Source organism: Dermacentor variabilis, chromosome 10, assembly GCF_050947875.1.
Source record: "Dermacentor variabilis isolate Ectoservices chromosome 10, ASM5094787v1, whole genome shotgun sequence".
NCBI lineage: Eukaryota > Metazoa > Arthropoda > Arachnida > Ixodida > Ixodidae > Dermacentor > Dermacentor variabilis.
The window spans coordinates 88,240,464-88,264,365 of record NC_134577.1 but is presented as its reverse complement, the minus strand read 5'-3'; the positions used below and the strand labels follow the sequence as shown (position 1 = coordinate 88,264,365).

The following is a 23,902-nucleotide window of genomic DNA, read 5'->3' as shown; positions in this document are numbered from 1 at the left end:
CAGCGATGTGCATATTTAAAACCTTATAATAAATTACACGCTTTACGCGGAGCACTTAGATGTGTCAATTATTGATCAGAAGGACCTACTCTTACGACTCAATACGTTTGTAGAAAATCGTCAAAAGCGTTTCAGGGTCCCTTTAATATCCGATAGCGGCGAGCAGACAATTTCCGGCCAATTTCTGCAAGTTCTTAAATAGATGTTGACAGATGATTACGACACTCCCTAATGCGAAGTTTGAGCGCAGCTCTACAAGTGTTTTCATTTCGCGACAGATTAGGCGGACAATCTGTCTCGTGCGGCACATTGCAAACGGAGCGAATTATGGCGCGACTGCCTCGCTAATCGTAAGTGACCTTAGTTAATTGGAAGATCGCGAGAGGCAGCGCGTGGGTGCGATCCACAGCAGCCGCCGGAGACTCCTCCCCTCCAAATCGACGCGCCCTACTCTGACGCCATCTCGCAGCCGTCGCCTTCGAAAGTGTGCTGAAACTCTACAGTGCACAAAAAAAAAAAAAAACCAGTGAACTATGAGGCAGCAAAAAAACGTTTTCCTGTAGCGCCTAAAACGCCTTTTGGTGCTGCACAAAGAGAAACTTTCGAGTTGTAAGTTCGAAAGTTTCTCTTTGTGCAGCACCAAATGAATAGGAGAATGGGTGAGCCCTCCTTTCTCTGGGACACGCAGCCAGCTTGAGCCCTAGCCTTGCTGTACTGCACGAGAGTTGAGATTAAGCATAGTTCTAGAATCGGAACGGGTGCAACAGTTCTACGGAACAAAGTGTGGCATTCAGTTCATGTGGGTCAGTAACATGGCTTGTTCCTGTTCCTAAATTAATGGTGCACACCTTTTCCAGGGGGACCAGGGCTAAAGCCATACAGCTCTGCCTGATAGGCACTTTAAATGCACAGCACAAATGCGTGGTAGCTGGGCTTGCAACAATTGTCTGTTCCTTACTTTGATATAATGAACATGGGTGTAACGAGTTACTGGATATAATGAAGTAAATCTAGGGTTCGTGTTTTCGCTGCCATCCGATATGATGGTGACCCTTGTGGATGTGACTGCTTAGTGACTACAATCGTCTGCTTTCCTAGTTGGTGTTGATGTTATAGGCAGGCATTCTCAAATCATGAACAGCAGGTTCATGATTGAGGTTTCCCTCAAAAGGAAAGTGTATAACAGATGTGTGTTACCAGTACTCACATATGGGGCAGAAACCTGGAGGCTTACGAAAAGGGTTCTGCTGAAATTGAGGACGACGCAACGAGCTATGGAAAGAAGAATGATGGGTGTAACGTTAAGGGATAAGAAAAGAGCAGATTGGGTGAGGCAACAAACGCGGGTAAACGACATCTTAGTTGAAATCAAGAAAAAGAAATGGGCATGGGCAGGACATGTAATGAGGAGGGAAGATAACCAATGGTCATTAAGGGTTACGGACTGGATTCCAAGGGAAGGGAAGCGTAGCAGGGGGCGGCAGAAAGTTAGGTGGGCGGATGAAATTAAGATGTTTGCAGGGACAACATGGCCACAATTAGTACATGACCGGGGTAGTTGGAGAAGTATGGGAGAGGCCTTTGCCCTGCAGTGGGCGTAACTAGGCTGATGATGATGATGATGAAAGATAAACTATAGGCAGAACAATAGAGCCCTTTTTGTTGGTTGACGAGACCCACGGCATTCTCTGTACTGCGTAGTCAGTAAGATGGCAGTGTTGAGATACGCAGAAGCTAGCCTCTTGACACTAAAACAGACCCGACACAAAGGGGGCCAAACAAAAGTTTAATGGCTTGAACGCTTGCGGCGCAGCTGCAGCGTGTTTCGGCGCTTCCAGCAGGCACGCCGTGAGCCACCCACGGTCTTGGTGTAACGGTGACCCTTGCCCAAGCCACGCGACTTGCGGCCGGCCGAGGTGAGGCCACGCAGCTCGCGGTGCTTGTGCACGGCCTGGCAGATCCAGTTGGCCTTAGGGTCGCGCCGGATCGCCTTGTGGAATGGGTCGACCAGGATAACCTCATAGTACTTGTACGTCGAGTCCTGAGCCACCCAGTAGGAATTCAGCACACGCATGGCCTTGCACCGACGACCCACTCGCTCCTGAAATGAGCGGCAAAAGAAGTGCATGATTCATGAGTACATGTGTAAGCTGGGCACCACACAAGTTGGATGGACAGGATGAACCAATACACTGAAGGAGGCAGTAAGACTAACACTGGCATGCGTAAGGCAGTGCACTACACTAGAAAATTTAAGGGGGGACGCGGGGATCAGATCGCGAAAATCGCAAAAAAGATCGATTTTTGGCAACCACGCGTTTCGGTATCTGCAATGCCTAATCTACATTGTATCAAAATGGTTTAACTGAAAACGCACTAAAAATGCCAGAAAAAAATTAATTTATGAGTTCGTAGGGCGAGAAAACAGCTTTAAATCGCGTAAAATCACCGCAGTTCGCGGAGCCCTAACTCGTCTTTCCCGCCACCGAACGCCGCCATCTTGGTATCGTTCGAAAGCTCGAAGTTTCGCCATTCCCTTTCTGAATTCTTCGGTCGTCGCCATCTTGTAACAAACACACAAACACAAAAGAAGCGCGGGTCTGCTAGAGGCGGTCACACTGGCCCTGCGATGAAAGCGGGCCTCCGATTGGTTGCCGTACTGAAAGGCGTCTCGCCATTGGTTGCTGCTGCAGCAGCGGGCAAGCTGGCAACCACAGCGGACCGTAGTTGTCTGCTTTGAAAACCACGCTGGCGTGTTTCTTCGTTTGACACTCGCAGAATTCGGATTTATGAAAGCTCCCAGGTCAGTGATGGATCGTCGCTCGTTCGAAAAGAACCTTTAAATGAAGCATGCCTTCGGAAAACGGAAGCGCAAGCCTCCTACGGCGAGAAAACGACGGCGGCCAGCGGGAGAAGCGCAGAACCCGACTGAACACGCGAATAACGTGCCGCGTTATCTTGCACCGTGCGATTCCAGCAGCGAAGCCGACAATCGCCCTGTGACATCGACACTGATAACCAAGCCACCGGAAGACGTGCCAACGGAGACTCTCGCACCTGTGCGTACGGCCGCGCGAGTCAGCAACCGAAATCGCGTTGCTGGAGGCGACGCGGGTCGAAGGTGTCCATCGCCGACAGAGACGGTGTGCGTTGTGCGACGGTGTGCGACGAGCTACATACTGTATGGTGACTCAAGGCTCACCAGACGAATCGTCGCACGATTCAGACGCGCCTCGAGCCGTGTTTTGTGCCAGCGGTGACTGCAGAAGCGCAGGCATGCAGCGTTCGCGACTCCCTTCGCGCAGTGTCCGCGACTGAGCGGAAGCAGCAATGCCAAGAACAAATTTCGGCCCCTTGTGACTGTGAGTTCATTATTATGCCTGTTTCCGCGATGAACTCTTTGATCGCTAAAACTCTGTGCCCAAGATGCCAACAGCGTTCTGTGGGTGTACACTGAGATACCAGGCTCGGTCTGGCAGTGAAAATGGTGGTCATGCACTACTCCAGACGGCACAAGAAAAAGATAAAGAACGCCTGAAGAAGGCATCCAAAGCCCACCAAACAATGAGGCAAAGGTGTAAGAAGATGCCTGACAGCAATGATTCAAAATATTACAGCCCTGGTGCTTTTGAATAAATTTGCAGTGCTGTTAAAACTTTGCAGCCAGTTTTCTCAATTGCATTTTTTTTGTCAATCACCTCGCTCGTGGAAAGCGTAGCACAACAATGGCTGGACCAATTTTGGCCCAGTTTGTTTTGCTGTGATCCACAAGCTGTGCTGTACTTAAAGACAGTCTTGAAATGTTTCTTTATCTTTCCATTGTTTAATTATTTCACAATTACTACATGGCTCCATGCAGTGAAGCACAGTCATGTGCATGTTATGTTGAGCAAAAAATTATTAGCGCTTTAAAAAAAAGAATCGAACAGTGTCTTGATGTAGATTAGACATCTGTGCAAACATTCAAAGTATTCCCTGCTCCCTATCATGTTTCGTTACTGTGCCAGGCTTTCCACAAGCATGGAACTTATAAATTCTTATAAAACAAAAACTAATTAAGATATCCTAATGAAATTTTAGATTTGTCTTTTTATTGCAATGTGCAGTGTGTGTGCCAAATTTCAGCCCTTTCTGTCAAGAAACAAAAAAGTTAATTCTGATCCCCTCCTCCCCCCTTAAAGCGCTCCTCAGGGTTTGTTCTTCAGTGTTTAGTGCAGAGTGACGAATTGTTAAATGTTACCTTGCATGCATCACTGCTGTTTTCCTGTGCAGTACATACACAAAAAACACAGCAAGATGTGTTTGCTTTAGGCATTGTTGTGCGCCATTTTCATAACCTCCAAGAAGATTACCATTGTCATTGCCTCAGACTGCAATGTGGCGGCACAGTTCAATGTCAATGTGACAGTTCTTGCTGTTCTCGTCCTCGTTCTGCCGTGCATTTGCCCCACGGACCATTTTAAGCATCTTGGTCAGTTGTACAGTCAACGTCCCGATTTTTCAGACTTCCTAGGGGCTGTTAAAACTTCAAAAAAATCGGGCAGTCCGAAAAATGAATGTGTGTCTTTTACTGCCCCTAACGGCTCAAATCGCCACAGGCACGTCCAAAAAAGTTCTGAAGGCCTGCCAGTAAACTTACTAGGTATATCGGGGCTGGTACTGTGACAAGAGACAGCGGGTGTACACGTGTATAATTAGAGAATACGTACTGTGTCCAGTGGCAATTGTCCTTTCTCACGCTTGTTAAGCTTCACCGCAATGCTTCATGTATGCTTCACCGCGTAACATTTATGCGCGGAGGCGAAGCTGCCTTTCGTGAACTGGCATTATGCAGCGCACCGTGCTTTCCAAGCTTTAAAGCCAATTGCAAGAATTACAGAGGCAGAGTCGGTGCCATTGCTGACAGCGGCAAATTCTTTCAATGAAAAACATGACACCTAATGGCAAGAACCTTAATAGCGAATGTCGAAGCAGCTCGGCCTCACGTTCCCGCGGTGGTGGCTACGGCTGCCAGCGGATCTGCGTGTGAGTACCAGTTCGAGGCAGCGAAATAATCAAAATGGAGGCGGTGGTGGCATTGATTAATGCCGTTTCGGACCTGTGGCCAGCAAAAAGTCCGGAAAATAGTACAGCGAAGGGTTCTTGCATCCGAAATTTCAGACGTTTTTACACTCTATGGGGCCGCGAAGCCGTTTGCATTATTGGGCATGTCCCAAAAATCGGGCATCCGGAAAATTGGCCGTTGATACGCCGGCAACTCCTCCAACCGACAACACAGCGTCAAAGACAATTCATTACAGTTCCTCTCTTTTACTCGAGCCGGCATTAGGGCCCAACTTTGGTCACCGTTCAATAAAAAGACAGCTTACTTTTCCTGATAGAAGCACAAATTCCCGAGTTTTCCCAGAGTATTTCCAGACTCCCCGAGTCTGGAAATCCCTGAGAATTGCCAGTTGGCAGACACCCTGCATATACACACAGTGAACCACTTCCCGACGTGGCGTGAAAGACAGCGACAGCAGCAGCAGTGGAAAAGTCGAAGGAAACAACAAAAGGCTTCCCACCGTAAGAATATTTCTAGGTAATGGCACGAGGAGGTGAAGTACCCTGCACACAACAAAGCTGTCTCCCACTGCCACGACCAGTATAAGCAAGCAATAACCCTACCCCATGCTTTCCATGTAGGAATCCACTAGCTTATTTGATACTTATTAACATTGCAATGCCTTTCTGGGGATTTTTAGCAGGGTGGTTTATAAAATTTCATCAACAAAATTTGCACAAACAGTCTAACAATACAGGTTTCACATGAACCTGATAGATAATGCAACAAAACATGCAATGCAGTTACTCTAAACTAAATACAGTGGAATCTCGTTGATACGATTCTCACGGGCACCGAAAATAAAAACGTATTATCCAAAAATCGTATTATCCAAAACGGACTCCAAAAGATCGCGAATAATACATACTTGGCACAGAACTTGCTTTTATTAAAGCACTTTAAAATAATCCGTCACTTTGCGCTGCACTTTTTGCTTTTCGAGGTCCTGCAGCAAGCTTTTCTGGAACTCGTAAAAACGAGTAGCAGTTTCCTCGCTGAGCTCCGCAGACGCGACAAAGCCACGAAGCCCGTCCAAAGCTTCGAGAGCACCGTCAGTATTTAATGGCCGACGATCGCTGCTGCAATCTCCGGCGTCTTGGTTGTCATCGTCGTCGCTCTCCTCTTCAGCGGTAACATCTGCAATGATGTCTTGGACGGTGCGCAATTCACATGTCGCCAGTTGGTCGTCCGCCGATACAAACTCTTCCGGAGACGCGTCGACATTGAGGTCACCCCAGTCCGGGATGTCAATCTCTGCGCCGTCATCTCCATTTTCCTCAGTATCGCCAGGTGCACAAAAAAAGCCACACTTCTTGAAGCAGTTGGCGATGGTGTCAGGTTTGACGCGATCCCATGATATCGCCAGAAAATGGATGGCATCAAGAAGATCCACCTTCAAGCTGGCATCTTTCCGGTCAATCTTGGCCAAAAAGCGTCTGATCAACAAGCTCCTAAAGTGAAATTTCATGTTTCTAATGATTCCTGCATCTAGGGGCTGCAAGTGGCTGGTGCAGTTGGGCAGCAGGAAAATTACTTTTACGTTTTGCAGCCACGAAGTATCGACAGGGTGCGCGGCACAATTGTCGAGAACCAGAAGAATTCTACGGTTCGCGGCACGCATCCGGGCATCCAGAAATGTGAGGAACTCTGTGAAAAGGGCTCCGGTCATCCATGCCTTCTTATTCGCTTTATAAATGACAGGAAGGCGTGGGTTACGCGAAAAGCAGCGTGGCTTCCAGTATTTGCCAATGACAGTAGGCTTGAGCTTCTCGGTTCCATCAGCGTTGCAGCACAACAACACGGTGACTCTTTCTTTGCTTTTTTTTCCGCCTTGACACGTCTCACCTTTTATGCTGAGACTTTTCTCGGGCTGAAGGTTGATGAACAACCCAGCTTCATCTGCGTTGAACACGTCCCTTGGCTGGTACTGAGCAATCACCGCCGGCAGAGTCGAAAGCCAGTTGGAGACCTGATCTTGGTCGGCAGACTTCCCTTCGCCGGAAACGGTTTTATACGACAGGCCATGCCGTGTTTTAAAACGATGGAGCCACCCGCCCGAAGCTTTAAAATCTTCGATGCCCAACGAGAGTGCTATCTCATCAGCTCTCTCGCGAACAACTGTCCCGTCCACGTTCACGCCCGCCGCCCTTACTTCCCTGAACCATGCCAGAAGAACCTCTTCCATCTTGCCATGCTGGGCGCCCCTTGTTTGCTTCACGCCGGTGCCGAAGACTTGAATGTTCTTCTGAATTTCTTCTTGCTTGCCGACGATCGTGTTCAGCGTGGAGACAGGCAAACAAAGTTCGCGTGCCAGGTCGACACGTTTCTTCTGCGGATTTTCGTCGACTTTTGCTAGGACGTCGAGTTTTTCTTTCAGCGATAACGCTTTACGCTTTCTAGACATGGTGAAGCGCACGGGTGAAACGCGGCACCAAAACAGAAGAAACGATAAGGGCGAAGTGCAAGCTGAACGCTCGAAACACCAAAATGGCAACGAGAAATGGCAAGCACAAAGCCAACAAAGCCTACAGCATCGTCAATGCATGCGCCAATCACTGCTTCTTGATCACGTGATTTTACCGTGAGTACTATGTCTTAGGATAGATGGCGCTAAAAACCTTCGGTGCGTTTGGTGTGCGAGCTTGCGAAAATTGCTCCCAGAGGCCGCCACACTGCTGCAGGCGCTGTGCAGAAGCACGGCCGGACTCTAGCCGAGCCGAGCCAGGCCAAGCCTCGAGCATACAAAGCGCGCGTCGCCGCGTCTTTAGTCCGCCGTGCCTGTCGTTTCGCTCGATGTTAATTTCAGTAGCTCTGCCCACCCGCTTCAAAGGACTGGCTCTGATGTTATCATCATACAGAAGACGTTTCCGGGATCGTATTATCCAAACCGACGTGGAAATACGATCGTATTAGCCGTACAAAAATGCATTTACCTCTATAGGGCATCGGCCGGGAACGAAAAAAAAAATGTATTATGCCGAAAAACGTATTTAGCCGAATCGTATCAACGAGATTTCACTGTACAAATGATGTTAGCATTGGCAACAGCCAAGAATTATTAGTTAAGTTATTCCACTCGGTAACAGTTTGCAGAAGGAATATTTAAAACAATTACTTCTAGCAGTGAATGGTGTTATTGATAAGTCATGTCGTTGCCTAGTAGCATATCCAGATGAGAATTTAATCAATTCAGTCGTGTCAATATCTGTGGTATTATTACGAGGAAGACAAACGTCATCATTTGTGTTCCTTGTACTTGTGCACTCTAAATCTTCTCTTTTGTACCCCCTCCCCCTAGTAGAGTTGGCAACCAGTCAGTTACCGTATTTACTTGCACAGTTATCGCGCTTTTTTGTAAAAAAAATTGACGCAAATTCCGGGGTGCGATTATTACGCGGGCTAAATTTTCGCGAAAAGAAAGAATAGTTTTTTTCACCCTGCAGCGGTTGCGGGATGACAACAGGTCAACAAACGGGCTGCTGCCACTGTAACAGTGCTGGACACCAAAACAAAAATTGCGGCCGGCGGAGCAAGCCATATGCGATTTTTTTTCTTCTCGTGAGTACATTACGTCCATTGAGAGTTTCTTCCATATCAGTAATGAATAATATCGTTAATATCGGCAAGTTGGCAGCAATGACGTAGCCATGTCCACTCTGAGAGGTCAGAAACAGAGATGGGCGCGCTTAGCTGCTGGTGACATAGAAACACATGGCGAGCACACTGTGAAAACTGCGGCATTTGTCTTCACTACTATCCTAGTACGGCACATTTCCGCTAAGGGTGGGCAAACATCTTAGCTGTGTCACAAGCATCAGCGTATGACTAGGGCACAATTCCAACGTGTCAGTGTAAACGCGGCTACTATTGTTGCTGCTCGCAATTTGTTGCATGCCCACGAATGCAGACAAGAGGAATTGAAGGTGCCTTTTTGTTCATGTTGTTGACCACAACCATTGTAAAGCCTACAAATAATAAAGCAAAGGCAAGTTTGTTTGTAGCTTATGTTTTTTCATGGAAGTGCGGAAAGTAACGAAAGGAATGAAATCGGGCATCTGCTTAAGAATCAGTTTGGTGCATGCAGACCACTTGGCATGTCTTGGAAGAGTCGTTTGCGTAGCATTCGACAGATGGTACACGACATATCGCTACGGCAAGTTCGGGGTTTGATCATTACGCAGGGGGAAAAAAATTTCGGCGACAAAATTCAGAGGTGCGATCATTATGCTAGTAAAACAGTACTATGGTTCGCAGCTGCCTTTTATGTCACTTTCTCTCTTCCTGCTACCTTTTTATTTACTCCATTAGCATAGCACAGTTGCGCAACCAACTTGTGCCCCATGGAAGAAACAAAGAGATTACAGTCTCTTGTGCAATGTAAGTAGCATCGTAGAGCATTGCTCTCTTGGGACAGCATACGAGTGTGAGCACTACCGCAATTCTCCTCAACTACTGTTCCGCTTTCGAGGACACTCCGACCTATGGCCAATGCATACAGTCGTCAACATGCTCAATTATTTGAACAGCTTCGCACCCCATTTCGGACTCCGCTCTCTAATTCAGCGACCAATTCGAACACCAACAGCGATGTTACCAGCGTCTCTTTGAAACCTCTTTCATAGCGGCCCCGTCTATCCAGTATCCAGGACGATTTCTGCAGCTTTCGCCGTACAGCCGGACTGTACGGCGAGAGCTGCAGAAATCGTCCCCATCAACCATGGCAAAGTGGATTTCGGACGCGTGGAAGCGGGTCCAAGTGGACGTTGTGGTTAAATCATTTAAGAAGTGCTCGATCCCGAACCACTTCGACGGAACGGAAGACGACCTGCTGTGGGATACCGAGAGCGGCGGATAAAGCGGTGCGACGAACTCGAGTGGCAGTGATAGTAACCGAGCATCCGACACAAGCGGTGGGATCACTGCCTGCACCGATTTTTCCTTTGAATGTTTGCAAAATAAAATGTTACTTCTCGCACCCGTCTCGTCGTGATGTCGCAGTGAAAAGAGGGAGGGGGGGGGTCATTCTAGATTTTTCGAATCTAAGCACCTCCCCTCACTATGGGCATCGCGATCGTGAAAAAAAGGGGATGTTTAGAATCAAGTAAATACGGTAAGTTGCAAAGGCTACATTTGCATTTCATCATGTATACATATAGCGTATCATCTGCTCCTTTACGGGTTCAAAAAGAGACTCAACCACTGCTACAAATTTTGTCAACTCAGTATTGCAGAGGAAGCCACATATGGGAGCAACTCCATCCTTGCTTTCTGCAGTGATGAGGGGCAGCATGAGCTAAGGAAGTATCAGACAATAATAGCTCCCCTACAATCCCCCCACCCCACTGCACTTTACAAGACACACACGGCACACTCATGGCACAGTCAACCACGGACAGAAGCACAATCAGTAACCCCATCCAGTAAACCTTGACAAGGAATACATGTGGCACTAACCTCAGCGATGGACTGATGGTTGCGCACGGGCTTGAGGCTGTTCACACCGTGGTTCTTGGGCTTGCCGTAGGTGCAACCCTTGGGCACCTGCTTCTTACGGCCACCACGGCGCACCCGGATGCGGTAGATGACGTAGCCTGTAACACACCATTTGTCAGCGAGCGCACGCAGTAAAATTTATCAACGCCAAGCATGAACTGCAGTTATTTCTCCGAGAGCAGCCAGTACAACCAGCCAGCACCGCCTAAAGAATAGGCTGGACAGCGGCCTTACCCTGCTTGGCACGATAACCAAGGCGGCGCGCCTTGTCGGGCCTGGTGGGGCGGGGTGCGCGGTGGCACGTGTTGAGCTGGCGGTAGTGCCAGCAGCGCAGTCGCAGCAGGAACCGCATCACGTCTGACTGCTTCTTGCGCCACAGCTCTTGCATGTACTTGTACGCCCCCATGACTGCTCGCTGGGCCCGCCTACGAGGAGCACACAGCGAGACATCATGCAAAGCTTTCCAGTGGCGCCATTCAAGCAGGAGCACACGAAAGACGCTGGGCGCAATGACGGAGGCCATGTGTGCCGAGTTTCATCCACTTACTATCTTGCATTGTGTTTCACACACTGCTTTTATGTGTAAAACTTAAGCAACCTATCAACTCGCATTGAGCAAACTCATTTCTAGTAGTGAAGGCATCACAGTGACTCTTTGGCTTGCACAGTGCTCATCGCTTCGTGTGTAAAACATATGCTCATGGTGTCTAGGTGATTTCACTCCATCAATTGGATGTGAAACAACGTGCAAGATTCTGCAACCGGGATCAGGATAGTGTAAAAATTTGATTAAAGTTCTTTTTCCCTTCTCATGTGCCATCATCGGCTCAAGTGGTACTCCACCCAAAACGTTTCACCAAATGCAGATGACTTCGTGTAAGTGGTGGGTGACAACGGGACAGAATATAAGGAAATTTTTACAACATACCGCTCACTGTAATATACTAGCAAGTACGCCTTCCTTGTGAACATTGCCCAACGAGTTTGTTTTATGTTCTTGTTTGTTGCTTTTTAAGCACGGCTGCTTGTCAATACGTCAAACAAACTAGTGCATCAACGTGCTTGGCAAGGCTTTTCAGTTTATTTATTTATTTATTTATACAATACTGCAGGCCTCATTGAGGCCCAGGCAGGAGGGGCATACAAAATACAGAATAATTGCATTTGCAGACGTAAGAACAAAAGGACCAAATTAGTGTGCACAATAGCAATGGAGTCCACCAGCTGCGAGAACCAAATGGGTAAAAAGAACACTCGGTCTTGTAACCAAACAATTCCCAAAACAAAAGTGAAGAGTAAATGTACAAATGAACCGTCAGTACAATTTTAAGCAATGAGAAGGAAAAAAAAAATGAAATCAGTAGTTCAAACGGTCAATGGAATCAGTACTCTTTAGTAGCGACTGAGGTAAATTATTCCAATCGGTTATAGTGCGTGGGAAAAAAGAATATTTAAAAATGTTAGTTCTGGCATTATAGGGAGTTAGAGAGTCAGCATGACGATGACGTGTTCGGCGTGCTGCCATTGGCGTTACATAAGGCTCAGGAGTGAGGGCGAGGAGATTATTTTTAAGAAGAAAAAGAAATTTCAGCCGTTGTATTTTTCTTCGTATTTCCAATGTCTGAATGCCATGTTGTCTCATTATTGCTGTCGGGGAATCAGTCATACGGTATTTCGAAAAAATAAATCTGATTGCTTTACGCTGTACTCTTTCTAGTGCACCAATGTTCGTTTTTGTGTAAGGGTCCCACACTATGCAGGCATACTCCAGTTTTGGCCTTATTATTGATGTGTAGGCTAAAAGTTTAGTTTCAGCGGGAGCTTGTTTTAGTTTATGACGTAGAAGACAGAGTTTACGAAAGGCTGAGTCACATACGTTAGAAATGTGAATGTTCCAGTGCAGGTTATGAGTTATTGTGACGCCAAGATATTTGTATTCCCTAACCTCGGTTAATGGTTCAGATCCGAGAGCGTAAGGAAAAGATAGGCTATTTATTTTTTTAGTTATCTTCATGTAAACTGTTTTGTTAGCATTTACCTCCATGTTCCAACGATTGCACCAAGAAAGGAGGTTTTGAAGATTATTGTTCAGGGTTATCTGATCATCGCAACCGGTTACCTCACTGAACAGAACACAATCGTCAGCGAACAGTTTTATTTGAACTGGTGCTGTGACAACGCTGGCAATGTCATTAATATAAATTAAGAATAATAAAGGCCCTAAAACACTACCCTGAGGGACGCCTGAGGTAACTGGAAGTTCATGGGAATGGTAAGTATCGATACTAACAAACTGTTTTCGGTTAGTGAGGTATGCTGAAACCCAATTAACAATGAAACAAGGAATGTTAATTAATCGAAGTTTTTCAATTAACTTGGAGTGTGAAACAAGGTCAAATGCTTTCCTGAAATCTAAAAATATTACATCTACCTGGCTGGATTTGTCTAGAATATTCGCAAAATAATGAATAACCGATGTTAATTGGGTGACAGTAGAAAAACCTTTTCGAAAACCATGTTGCTCAGGTGAGAGTACACTGTTATCACTTAAGAATTTAGTAATGTAGTTAGCTATGATGTGTTCTAGCATCTTACAGCATGATGACGTTAGCGATATTGGGCGATAGTTACATATCAGCGTTAGGTCCCCTTTTTTCGGTACAGGTACTACGCGTGCAGTTAGCCAGTCAATAGGAAGAGTTGCTGTGGATAATGAAGCACGAAAAATGATCACAAGAAACTTGGACACCATTTCTGCGTATCGGCGCAGAAAAACATTCGATATATTGTCAGGACCAGGGGTTGATTTGGTTTTTAAGTTAAGAAGCATAGAAACTACGCCAGGTACAGATACAAGGTCCGAGTTTGCAACAGACAAAGAAAAAATGGGAATCGATATATCACTTGTATTTGCAAAGACACTATGGAAGTATGTGTTGAAATGCTCTGCAATACTTTGCTTTTCGACGATAAGAATGCCGCCATCCACTATTTGTTCAATTGGTTTGTTTTTTTTACTCAAATATGTCCAAAATTTTTGTGGCGCGGTACGAATAAAATTGGGCAGAGTGTGGTTAAAATATCGCCGTTTAGCATGCCCAATAGACGAGCTTAATTTAGCTCTTGCGGTTTGAATTTGCGTTATAGGGGCGTTCTTTCGTCTCCAGCGTTTAATCTTTCTTTTCAAGTGAATGACTTCCCGCGTAACCCAAGGATTAACTTTCGCTGTTTTCTTTGTCTTGTTTGGTACAAAATTTTGAACACAATATGTGCAAAGTTCTTTAAACCTGTCCCAAAGTTCTATAACATTGTTTCCTTTAAAGTTGCTGAGGTGAAAATCTAGATAATCTAAAATAGTTTCGTCCCTGGCACGTGAAAAGTCCTTCACTACAACACTTTTTGCATTACTGCGATTGCATTTTTCCAAGCAGCATGAAAAACATACCATTTCATGATCAGATATGCCGCGTTCAACAGACACTGATAACATTTCGACATTTCTATTCACAAACACAACGTCAAGTATTGACGACGAAGATCCGTATACTCGCGTGGGTAAAGTTACAACTTGATGTAAATTGTGGCATAGAATTATATCACGCATATAATTGACATGGGGAGTAAGTTCAGTGCAAGAAGTATTATCCTCCCAATTAACTCCTGGAAGATTGAAGTCTCCTAACAGAAATATTTTTTTATTGTGTGTGAACGAAGTGATATGCGTACGCAAATCACTCATGAATTGAAGCGGTGAACCGGGTGCTCGATAAACGGCAAACAACAGGAAAGATTGTCCCCAACAAGAAATTTTTAGGCTAATAGTTTCTATATCGTCAGCCTGACGCAAAAGAGTGGACGGCATATTTTTCTTTACCAGTACAGCTACCCCACCTCCTCTCGTTGGTCTGTCGCGTCGAAAAACCCGATAAGAAGGCGGGAACACGACTTCATCTTCTATTCCGCTGTGTAGCCATGTTTCAGTTAGAACAACTATATGCGGACTATAACCTATAATAATAGCCTCAAGTTGATCACATTTATTAGCGATACTACGGGCATTGATGTTTATAATACGGAGTTCTTTATTATCTGCATAGTGAAGTCAGTCTTTCTTAGAATTGTTGTATTTTCCAATTTTTACTCGAGCGTTTTCCGTATCATCCCAAACAAAGACGTTATTATCAATGCGTAGTTTTTCGTGAATTAAGTTTACTTTCCTTTTTTGTTGTCTTTCCTCTGAAGCACTGTGCCACAGAAGTTTACGCTTCTAGCCTTCCACATCAGAAGGCTAGAAAACTGTAAAACTTGGTATACTATTATGGTACGATTCTTGGGATTTTCAGTGTGAAAGCAACACAGAAGACATGCATCATGAAAAAAAAAATAAAGGAAAGAGAGAAAGAATTGACACACACACACGGCAAAAGGGAGCATATGCTTTCCTTACAACTCGCATTTGTGTGCCCATTGATATGGTCGTGGGCACACGGTGAAGTTCAATTACATCATCTACTTACAAGAGTAAATGACACATAAGAGAGGCCAACTTAACGAAACTAAACGTGCCACCGGGATGTACCAATGTCTAAATAGAGGCTGACATGCATTCGTGATCAACAATGCTGGCTTTGTTATGCCTCGAGATCAACACGTATATGAGCCGTCGTCTTTCTTGCCTGTAGTTTTCTGTAAATACCTTGCATTTGCGTCAACGAATAAAATAATTAGTTGAAAGTTCGGCGCACGTCTTCGCCTTCTGTCATTTTCCCATAATTACATGAAGCTGCTTTCCCATATTGATGAAAAAAAAACATTACGGCTACGCACGCCCTGGTCCAGATTTAATATTCGTTACAGCCGGTTTAATCCAGCCCCGATGATTGATCCGCACCTCGTTTTGGCAAGTACAGGTCGGGTCATTATCGAATGCACGCACACCCAATTGGGCGTCACGATGGACTACGCAACATGTCGTACAACCGTTGATTCTTGCGAGAACTACGACATTCGACTTAACGCAGATCAGCCTGCTAGCGGGCACCTAAATCAGCTAGCCCAGAGCAAGAGACACATGGTCGCAACATTAACCGGGATGCAACACTAAACGAAGGTTTTGCTTGACATTGCGTTACAGGCGTTGGTAATGACGCCTGCGAAATGTTAATGTTTAACATACTTCACGACTTTCTGAACAACTACCCGAAAATATCCTTCTTTCTTGGCAAAGTGTAGATTTTTCAGTATTCCTGCTAGCGAATGCCAACACGATCGACATGGTCGCCAAAGCTCGCAACATCCAAGCGTACCGAAACGCCTTGAGATATCAAATCGGTGAAATATTGCCACCATAACCATCACCAAAAACTAAAGTACACACTCTGCTATAGTCTATGGCTATATTTCGAAGTGTAAGGAGGATTTAAGAAGATTTAAACACGTAGTATTACGAAGACATACATACCTAACCGGCGCTCTGCACGGAAAAGAACCAAAAGAGAAATAAGTAGATCTCTCGGCAAGTCACACTTATTCGAGAATCCACGAGATGTTGTTTCAGTGTGGTTGTTTGCCTTTCAAGATCTCGCCAAACGTGGGGCATTGTTTTTTTAATTTTTAGTACACATCAGTTTGCTGTGTAAATATTTATTATTTTATTTAAATAATAACCTAATGTTGGATTTAAAATGTTATATTTTTACACTGTAAAGTCAGATACAATTACGTTTTGATTTTGTGTTGGGGAAGGTGGTGAATTGTAGCGTTGCGGCATCTGGTAACCTTTAGTGCGATTCCAAGGTGCGATTCTACGGCGGTGTTTTGCGGCGTTTCGTCATATTTCGTCGTGGCGAAGTATCTGTGTTGTCGTTATTGTCGCGTTCGTTGCCACGGACAATTTTCTTCGCACTGAACTGTCACACTCTGACGGTCGCCGACTTGCTCGCCTACATCTAGTGCTAGGAGCGACTGCTACCTGTCCCTTCCGTAAACGCCACCTAAGCCGTCGACACGACGCCATTCGTCTTCGAACGTCCGCTGATCCGCGCAGAGTAGCGTCGCCGCGATGAACGCACCGCCGGCATTCGAGTCGTTCCTGCTGTTCGACGGGGAGAAAAAGGTCACCATCGAGAAGGACACGAAGGTGCCGAACGCGGCCATCTTCACGGTCAACAAGGAGGACCACACGCTGGGCAACATGATCCGCGCGCAGCTGCTCAAGGACCCCTGCGTGCTGTTCGCCGGCTACAAGGTGCCCCATCCGCTCGAGCACAAGTTCATCCTGCGGCTCCAGACCACGCCGGACAACACTCCGCAGGAGGCTTTCACCAACGCCATCACCGACCTCATCAGTGAGCTGTCGTTGCTCGAGGAGCGCTTCAAGGAGGCCGTGCGCGAGAAGCACGACGGCCTCGAGTAGCGACTCTGGGCTTCAATCTCGCCGCTCTGAACGTTTACCAAGCAGATGGATCTTGGTGCAAGGTGGTTGGCGCGTTTCGTAAGAGTACCGCAGCGGAAACAACGCGAGGACACAGAGAAAACGCACGTTAACGGCCTACGTCGCTCGACAGCATGTCTCGCTTTCTTGGGTACTCCCAAACACCTTTCCTCAAGCGTTTAACACGCTTGCTTTGTAGCGGCGCCTGTCCGCTGTTTGTCCTAAAACTTTTTTTTTTTTGTAACAGAATGAGCCCTGTTAGTCCCGTTGCAGGGTAGTGCGCGAATCGTGAGTTTCCTCCAGCGAAGTCAGCGGAACATAGGGGGGGGGGGGGGGGGGTAGGTTGGTGCATGTCCTGCGGGAATACCGGCGACTGCTTGATGAACGCCATGGTCCAAACTGCCGCATTAGAGCGGCCACCGCGAATGTCCTCGGAATATCGCTAACTACGCCAAAATACTCTACCGATGACTGTCCTGTTTACTTGTGCTCCAACTATGTTTTATCTCACGAAAACTAGGTGTTTTGAATGATTTTATGAGCATGAAGTAGTTCATCATTGAGATATTCTTTCTGAGGAGTATTTCACATTCATTTAGCATTCTGGCCGGCCGATGTGGAAATTTGTGTAATGCGGGATGACCATGCATTAGGTCATATTGTCACACCTTGTAGAAAATTGAATAAATCAACTCTTCCCTGGTGGCTGATTCTAGTGGCTGTTTTGGAACTGTTGTATAAAATTCAATCTCCATCATTGAACAGAACCCCCATCATTCTCTTAACTGTCTTTCCTGCTTTCTCATGAACGGAACAAAAATGATGCAGATCCCACACACTGTGGGAATTGATGTAAGCGAAGCTTTTCGTGCTGGTTGCTTTGATTGGCAATAATTGGTGGTCATGTTGATGGCGAAAGCTTAATTTCTTCAACGTTTAGTCTAACACGAGAGTGGTGAGTTGATGTTAAACGCTACCTTGCGTGCGCCACTGCTGTTTGTCTGCATAGTACACAGAACACACAGGGCGAGGTGTTTGCTTGAGGCACTGTTGCGTGCCATATTTCATAACCTCTGAGAGGTTTGAGCATTTTCATTGCCTTACATGGCACATTGCATTGTGGCAGAAGTATTAAACCTGAATTGAATTATGGGGCTCTACGTGCCAAAACCACAATTGGATTAGGAGACAGGCCATAGTGGCTCACTCCGGACTAATTTTGGCACCGTGCTGTTGTTTAACTTACCCCAAAATCTAAGTGCACGTTTTGTTTTCTATTTCACCCTGTTGAAATGTGGCTGCTGCAGCCGGGATCAAATACATGACCTGTAGCAATTTCATAGCCGTAACGCTTGCACAGCGAGCATTCGCTGTGGTCGACCGCTTTCGTAGTGTCACCTGGACCCTGCAGTGAACTTTAATTAATGTGGCTCTGCTTCTGCACGCCCTGTGTAATTTATCCGCTTGACATATTTGCATGGTGTTTGTTTATTTATCAGAAATAGCAGGAACTTACTGTGCCGTACCTTGAACTCAAGCTTAGCCTGTTTCCCAGCAACTTCTGTCATATAGTAGTAGGGTTCCCTTGCCTTCTCAGGTCCACCTCCCCCTCCCTCCTATCTACAGTCCTATCTATGTCCTCTCTGCACTCCCATATTAGTAGAAAGGGAGTTTCTGCAATGCCTTTGAGGGGGGTCACGGATAATTACGACTGTCGAGAGGCTAATGTGGTGACGTCCAGTTAGCTCCAGAGGGCATTGTGCGCATTCGACGCAGTTGGGACCAAAGGAGTTTCTTGTGTCACTTTCTTTCTCTGACTGGCTCCTGTCATGTACACACGCTCTCAACCACACCTCCGACGCAGCGTGCTGGATAGCAGCAGCAGCAGTGGGAAAGTCAAAGGAAGAGGCAAAGAAAGCTTCGCTTTAAAACATCTCATGTTCTGAGCTGTGTGTCGAACCGGAACTGAAGTGAAAACCGTAGCTAAACCATTACTTTAAGCCAAACTGGAACTTTATGGAGGAACCAGTTCGACCACATGTTGTGCGCAGGGATGTTTTTACTGAAATTCTACGATCCTGGAGTCTGCCACACTGATAGAAGTAGGCAACGTTTCTTGTGTGGATTCTTTGCAGCGTGCCGAGTGTTACTTCTGAACAGTCATGTGCCTCACCATAGTGATCCCACTGGCTGACACTGCAGCATGCAATGTTGCCATGTAATGTCTATACCTATTAGCACCTGTTAATAGGTACAACATAATTGTATTTTACACCTCAGAGTTGATAGTAGCAGCAAACTGCGCGACTCCCGTTCTTACATTTGCCATCAATGCAGTGTACGCGCTACCGTGCTCCACTCGGAACTATTGCTCAATGAAATTCAAATTTGCACCATTCACATCATACGCTCATTTGAAATTTGGAGCACGGTTGATGAAGATACATGTGAGGCACAGTCATTACAGTTCGTATCTAACAATAATGTCTGGTAGCAATCAATAACCTTCGATTTTTATCGCACGTTGCTCACAGCTGGCTAGATGGCATATTAGCATCTCTTGCCCTTGCCTTGTACGGCTACAAGTAGTTTGCAACTCTGGCTGTGAAAGCATTAAATTCTCCCTTTTCTGTCAAAACAAGCCTCGACTGAAATGCCTTACAAAATTGGGAACGCAGAAACTTCTAGAATCACTCTCCAATTCCATTTGCTTCCAGTTGGTTCGACAAACTCCCCTTCATTCAAAAGAAGCTGTAGAATTTGTCCTCAGTAACCTTTATAATATTTTCAAACGCTTGGATAAAGCTTGTTCTGCAACCAGGTGGGAGCTATTCTTCATTTGACAATTTATTGAGATTTGATGCTTGAACATACATGCATCAGGACAGTGTGTGGGCATTTTCAAAAAACAACATTTATTAGTCATAATACTGTGACACTTTGGCCACTAATAAAGTGCACATTAATCTTGCTAAAACATCTGCCTCCAGGTGGCTTTGCACATCATTAAGAAAGATAAATATATTTGGTGTCCCATTCCAAGTCTTATTTGGAAAGCAGCATGCCAAAAAGAACCTTCCATCGCTTTCACTTCCGCATGGCGGTTTCACAACAAATGTTTTGCACTCCGCTAAGTTGTTAACCACAGAGATTTCTGTAGATGATGTCTCCACTGATGACAATTGTATTGCACTAGGCTTCAGCAATTAATGGCGACACATGATATGATAGTCTAAGATGTGCCTTTCACCATCGGAGAAATTGAACACGACTTGGTTAACATCCGTTCTGCTCAGTGGTGGGACGGGCTCACTCTTCCCGTGTTGAAAGCATTTTTCATAGGCAACCAACACTTTTTTTTCTATTTACATTTCATTCTTGTTTAAAACTAATGCACTTTCTTATTCGTTGACAAACAGGTTTATTGCAAAACCTAAACAGCCGCTTAATTCACTCTCATCATACCAGCCTAATGTAATGAAATACATCTTTGGCAAAATGTTAGAACAACTTATACACTCTCCTTATATGCACTCACTAAAACATGCGGTCAAATGAAAGACGAAAAACTACACTCTTTACTCATATCTCTTGTTTTCAAAGGTGCTATCGACAGCGTTTGGCATCCCACAGTATTATAGTTTGTCATAACAGCCCTATACTCAAGGACAACTTTCTGTGGCTATGAAGGAAAAACTATGGAGGCAAACTGCACACAAGTGAGAGCGCTTCTGAAAAGAGACCCGCGTTTTCATCCATGTTAGTTTAAACTTGGGAAGAGAAAACATAAACACCTTATTAGCAACAGTTAAGACAAAACACACCACAGAATGTAAAAGTTTCCTTATTTTGCAGCTTTTCCCTTCCGCGTCTGGGCAAATGTAAAATCGTTGCACATGGAAGATGCGTTGATTGAGCATCTGTTTCAAGTAATCGAAAGCACTGTGAAACACTCCTGGACTACTTGGCGCGGTAACCCATGTGCAAAAGCTCCGCCCCCGTGGCTTTCCCTTCATGGCCACATGAAGTTGTCCACGTCCACGAGTATGGAAACCTGTGCCAGTAAATAACATCTTTCCTTGAACACCGTCATATACTGCTTTAGTGCCTGCAAGGTGTAAGCCGCCCCTTGAATTAGAAGCCCCGAGGCCTCACCGATAAGTCCCATAGTTAGAAATATTATTCGTAAACATTTAAATCTCCCCTTTTCCTCCCGGTGCATCAACACAGGCACGTGCCGACGACAGATGATCGCCATTTCCGCCACCAAACACTTGGATCAAAAAGCAAGAGTGCGCGAGGCACTCGTGCTAGGCTCTGACTGGGCATATCTTGCAAAAGCCACCATGAGCACAGAAAAATCATGCTTCGTATACTACTCCAATAGCCATGCCAACACTTTTACCCAAATTTGCAACCCAGCGTATTGCCCTCCAACAGCAACAAAAGTTAAAAAATATGCATATCTTTTATTCAAACTTTACCTTTACTGAACATCTAAACTATGTCTGGACAAAATTGGAAATCAGCTCCCATTTACTCATATTTTTCAAAATGCATTACTTTGTATCCTCAATACACATTTTTATGTCATATGCATCGCCTGTTTGGTGGCCAATGTTTCCGACCTCTAGGTTCACTTAAAACTCGCCTTTGTACAACGCAAACTCCTACTCACCATCACAGCTGCACAAATGGTGCGGAATGCACCTAGGTAGTTGCGAGTCCGAGTCCTGTTGCTTAATTTGACCTGCCTTGTTTTCATGCTCGGTATTTAGCCAGCAGTCCATTTTACTGTGCTATTACATTTTCCCCTAGGTGCCTCCAAAAGCAAGCAACGCTAAGAACAGGACTAAACAGACAGACACAAGACAGCTGTGCCTTCTTCCATTAAAATAAAATAAACATGTAATACATGGTTAGTTAACAGTAATGAAGTATTAATTTTGTACAGTATGGACAACAAGTGCAGGCAACTTCAAGAAACCAGTGAAGGAGAGAATTTGGGGGAGGGGTATTGCGGTAAATCACTGCATAGGCACACAAAATGCCACGAAGCTAACTGAATGTGCAAATTCCGGCCTTTATATGTATACAACGGTGTATGGCGCATCATTTTTGTAACAACTTCTTCAAGTTAATGCCCGTGCAGAAGAAAATGGTTTTACACAGCTAGCAGTCAAAGGAATTGTATGTTTCGCAGAAAGCGTCGCCCACTTTTCATTTGAAGGCATGCAATTTTTCTTCAAATCCAAATGAAACGGTCCATAATGCTTCGAACTGGCTTGAACAGCTATTATTTTCGCTCCAAAACTGAACCTGAAAATGTTTCGATTTGACACCCAGCTGTTGAGATAGTCTTTCATTGCTTAGTCACCGCCTAGGTGCTTTTGAATGCAAACAGCACCATTGACAGGACTAAACAGAAAGACGCATTAAAGACGGAGCCTCTTCCACGTTGGCAGTACAAGATAAATTAACACTTTTTCTGCAGCTCGCGTCCTCGGTAGATCTGGAAGTTATTCCCTTATTACATGGCAACGAAAATGCAGGGCCCATGTTTAGAAAGCCTCTCTCGCATAAGAGTGTTTCCTGATCAGCCTGCTTTTTTAGATGCCCAACATTCATGATATCAGAAGAAGCCAACAAACACTGATACTAAGGACAACATAGGGGAAATTACTATAGGCTGTGCAAAGGTCCAAGTTATGCATGCCCTGAAGCCCGATCAGAAACTAATGCCTCGATTGAGTGACAGGGTTTTACATCCCGAACTAATGCAGAAGCAGTGAAAGACACTATAGCAGGGGCTTCGGATCTTTTTGGACACCTGGATTGCTTTAATGCACACCCAATGGTGAATATGAGTATTTGGAAATATTTAGCTGATCTAGACAGATAGCTTGTTCATCTAGAAGTCTATCTCCGTCTTCTGTGTTCCAATACACAACTTTGTTACGTGGAAAAATTGCCACCAGAGGTCTCGCTGATGCTCCTTAATCTTATTCGGCCACGTAAATGCAGGCGAGTTGGCATAATCCTCACATGACCTCCCCCTATGCCGCTCTCTGTGAAATGGCCAGTGTTGACCTCACATGAGAGGTACCATAGTCCAAGAGAAGTGGTGTCAGTTCAATTTTCTATCTTTGTCATTTTCTTGCTTACAGAAAAGCTCCATTCTTGCTTTGAATTCATTACTACAGAAGCCTAATCTTTCAATCTAGCTCCACATAAAATTTTCATTTAGTGTCCCTTTAAATGGCAGTGGCAAATAAAAGTGGTATGGTTGCCATCGAAGGCTATTTAGCAATCTTAGCTGGCTCAAATCTTACCTAACTGACCTACTAACTATAGAAAATTAAAAGAATTGTTATATTGAATAAACAGTTTTTGGTGTAGTAATAAATAGGGCTTGATGAAGTGTCTTTTCCTTTCTATTTACACAAGGTCTGACTGCGACGGCGGTTAAGATGTCAGTTTCTACAATGACGGTCTGATGGTCTACGTTTTAAAAGGGTACCCATGCAACAGTACAGAGTGCTCAATTTCTCAGTCCATATAATTTGACTTCTCCGACGCATTCTTGGTGATGAAAGCTGTCTGACGATCCTGGACATCGCTATAATGCTCGCTCAACTGTCCCATTCAGCTGATTTTCAGGAAGCACAACATAAAGCAAGTTACCAGGTCAGCAAATAGAGTGTCCTGGATTGTAAGTGGTGTATGCTTACAACTGCACGCCGATGCCTGCTTTTTCAATACCTCCTGTGCCTACATGGTTGGATATCCAGCAAAAGGCTACACCTGGTCTGGTTGATGCATTGAGCAAGTTTAGCAGTTCGATGACAAATGCTTTCTTCCGGTGCTCCTTT

The 23,902-nt window shown here is 45.3% G+C and overlaps 2 protein-coding genes across 2 annotated transcripts; one reads left to right on the top strand and one right to left on the bottom strand.

The window, feature by feature from the left end:
• Positions 1 to 1,767: 1,767 nt before the first annotated feature.
• On the bottom strand, positions 1,768 to 16,143 carry RpL15 (ribosomal protein L15). The gene is made up of 4 exons (XM_075673140.1): positions 16,059 to 16,143; positions 10,832 to 11,022; positions 10,559 to 10,695; positions 1,768 to 2,101 (listed from the first exon to the last, which is right to left on the bottom strand). Exons 2-4 carry the CDS (start codon positions 11,001 to 11,003, stop codon positions 1,787 to 1,789), a joined length of 624 nt encoding a protein of 207 aa, XP_075529255.1. The 5' UTR covers positions 11,004 to 11,022; positions 16,059 to 16,143; the 3' UTR covers positions 1,768 to 1,786.
• A 256-nt stretch (positions 16,144 to 16,399) lies between these two features.
• Polr2J (DNA-directed RNA polymerase II subunit RPB11) lies at positions 16,400 to 17,740 on the top strand. Its single transcript, XM_075673139.1, has one exon. It carries the CDS (start codon positions 16,659 to 16,661, stop codon positions 17,010 to 17,012), a length of 354 nt encoding a protein of 117 aa, XP_075529254.1. The 5' UTR covers positions 16,400 to 16,658; the 3' UTR covers positions 17,013 to 17,740.
• Positions 17,741 to 23,902: the final 6,162 nt, after the last annotated feature.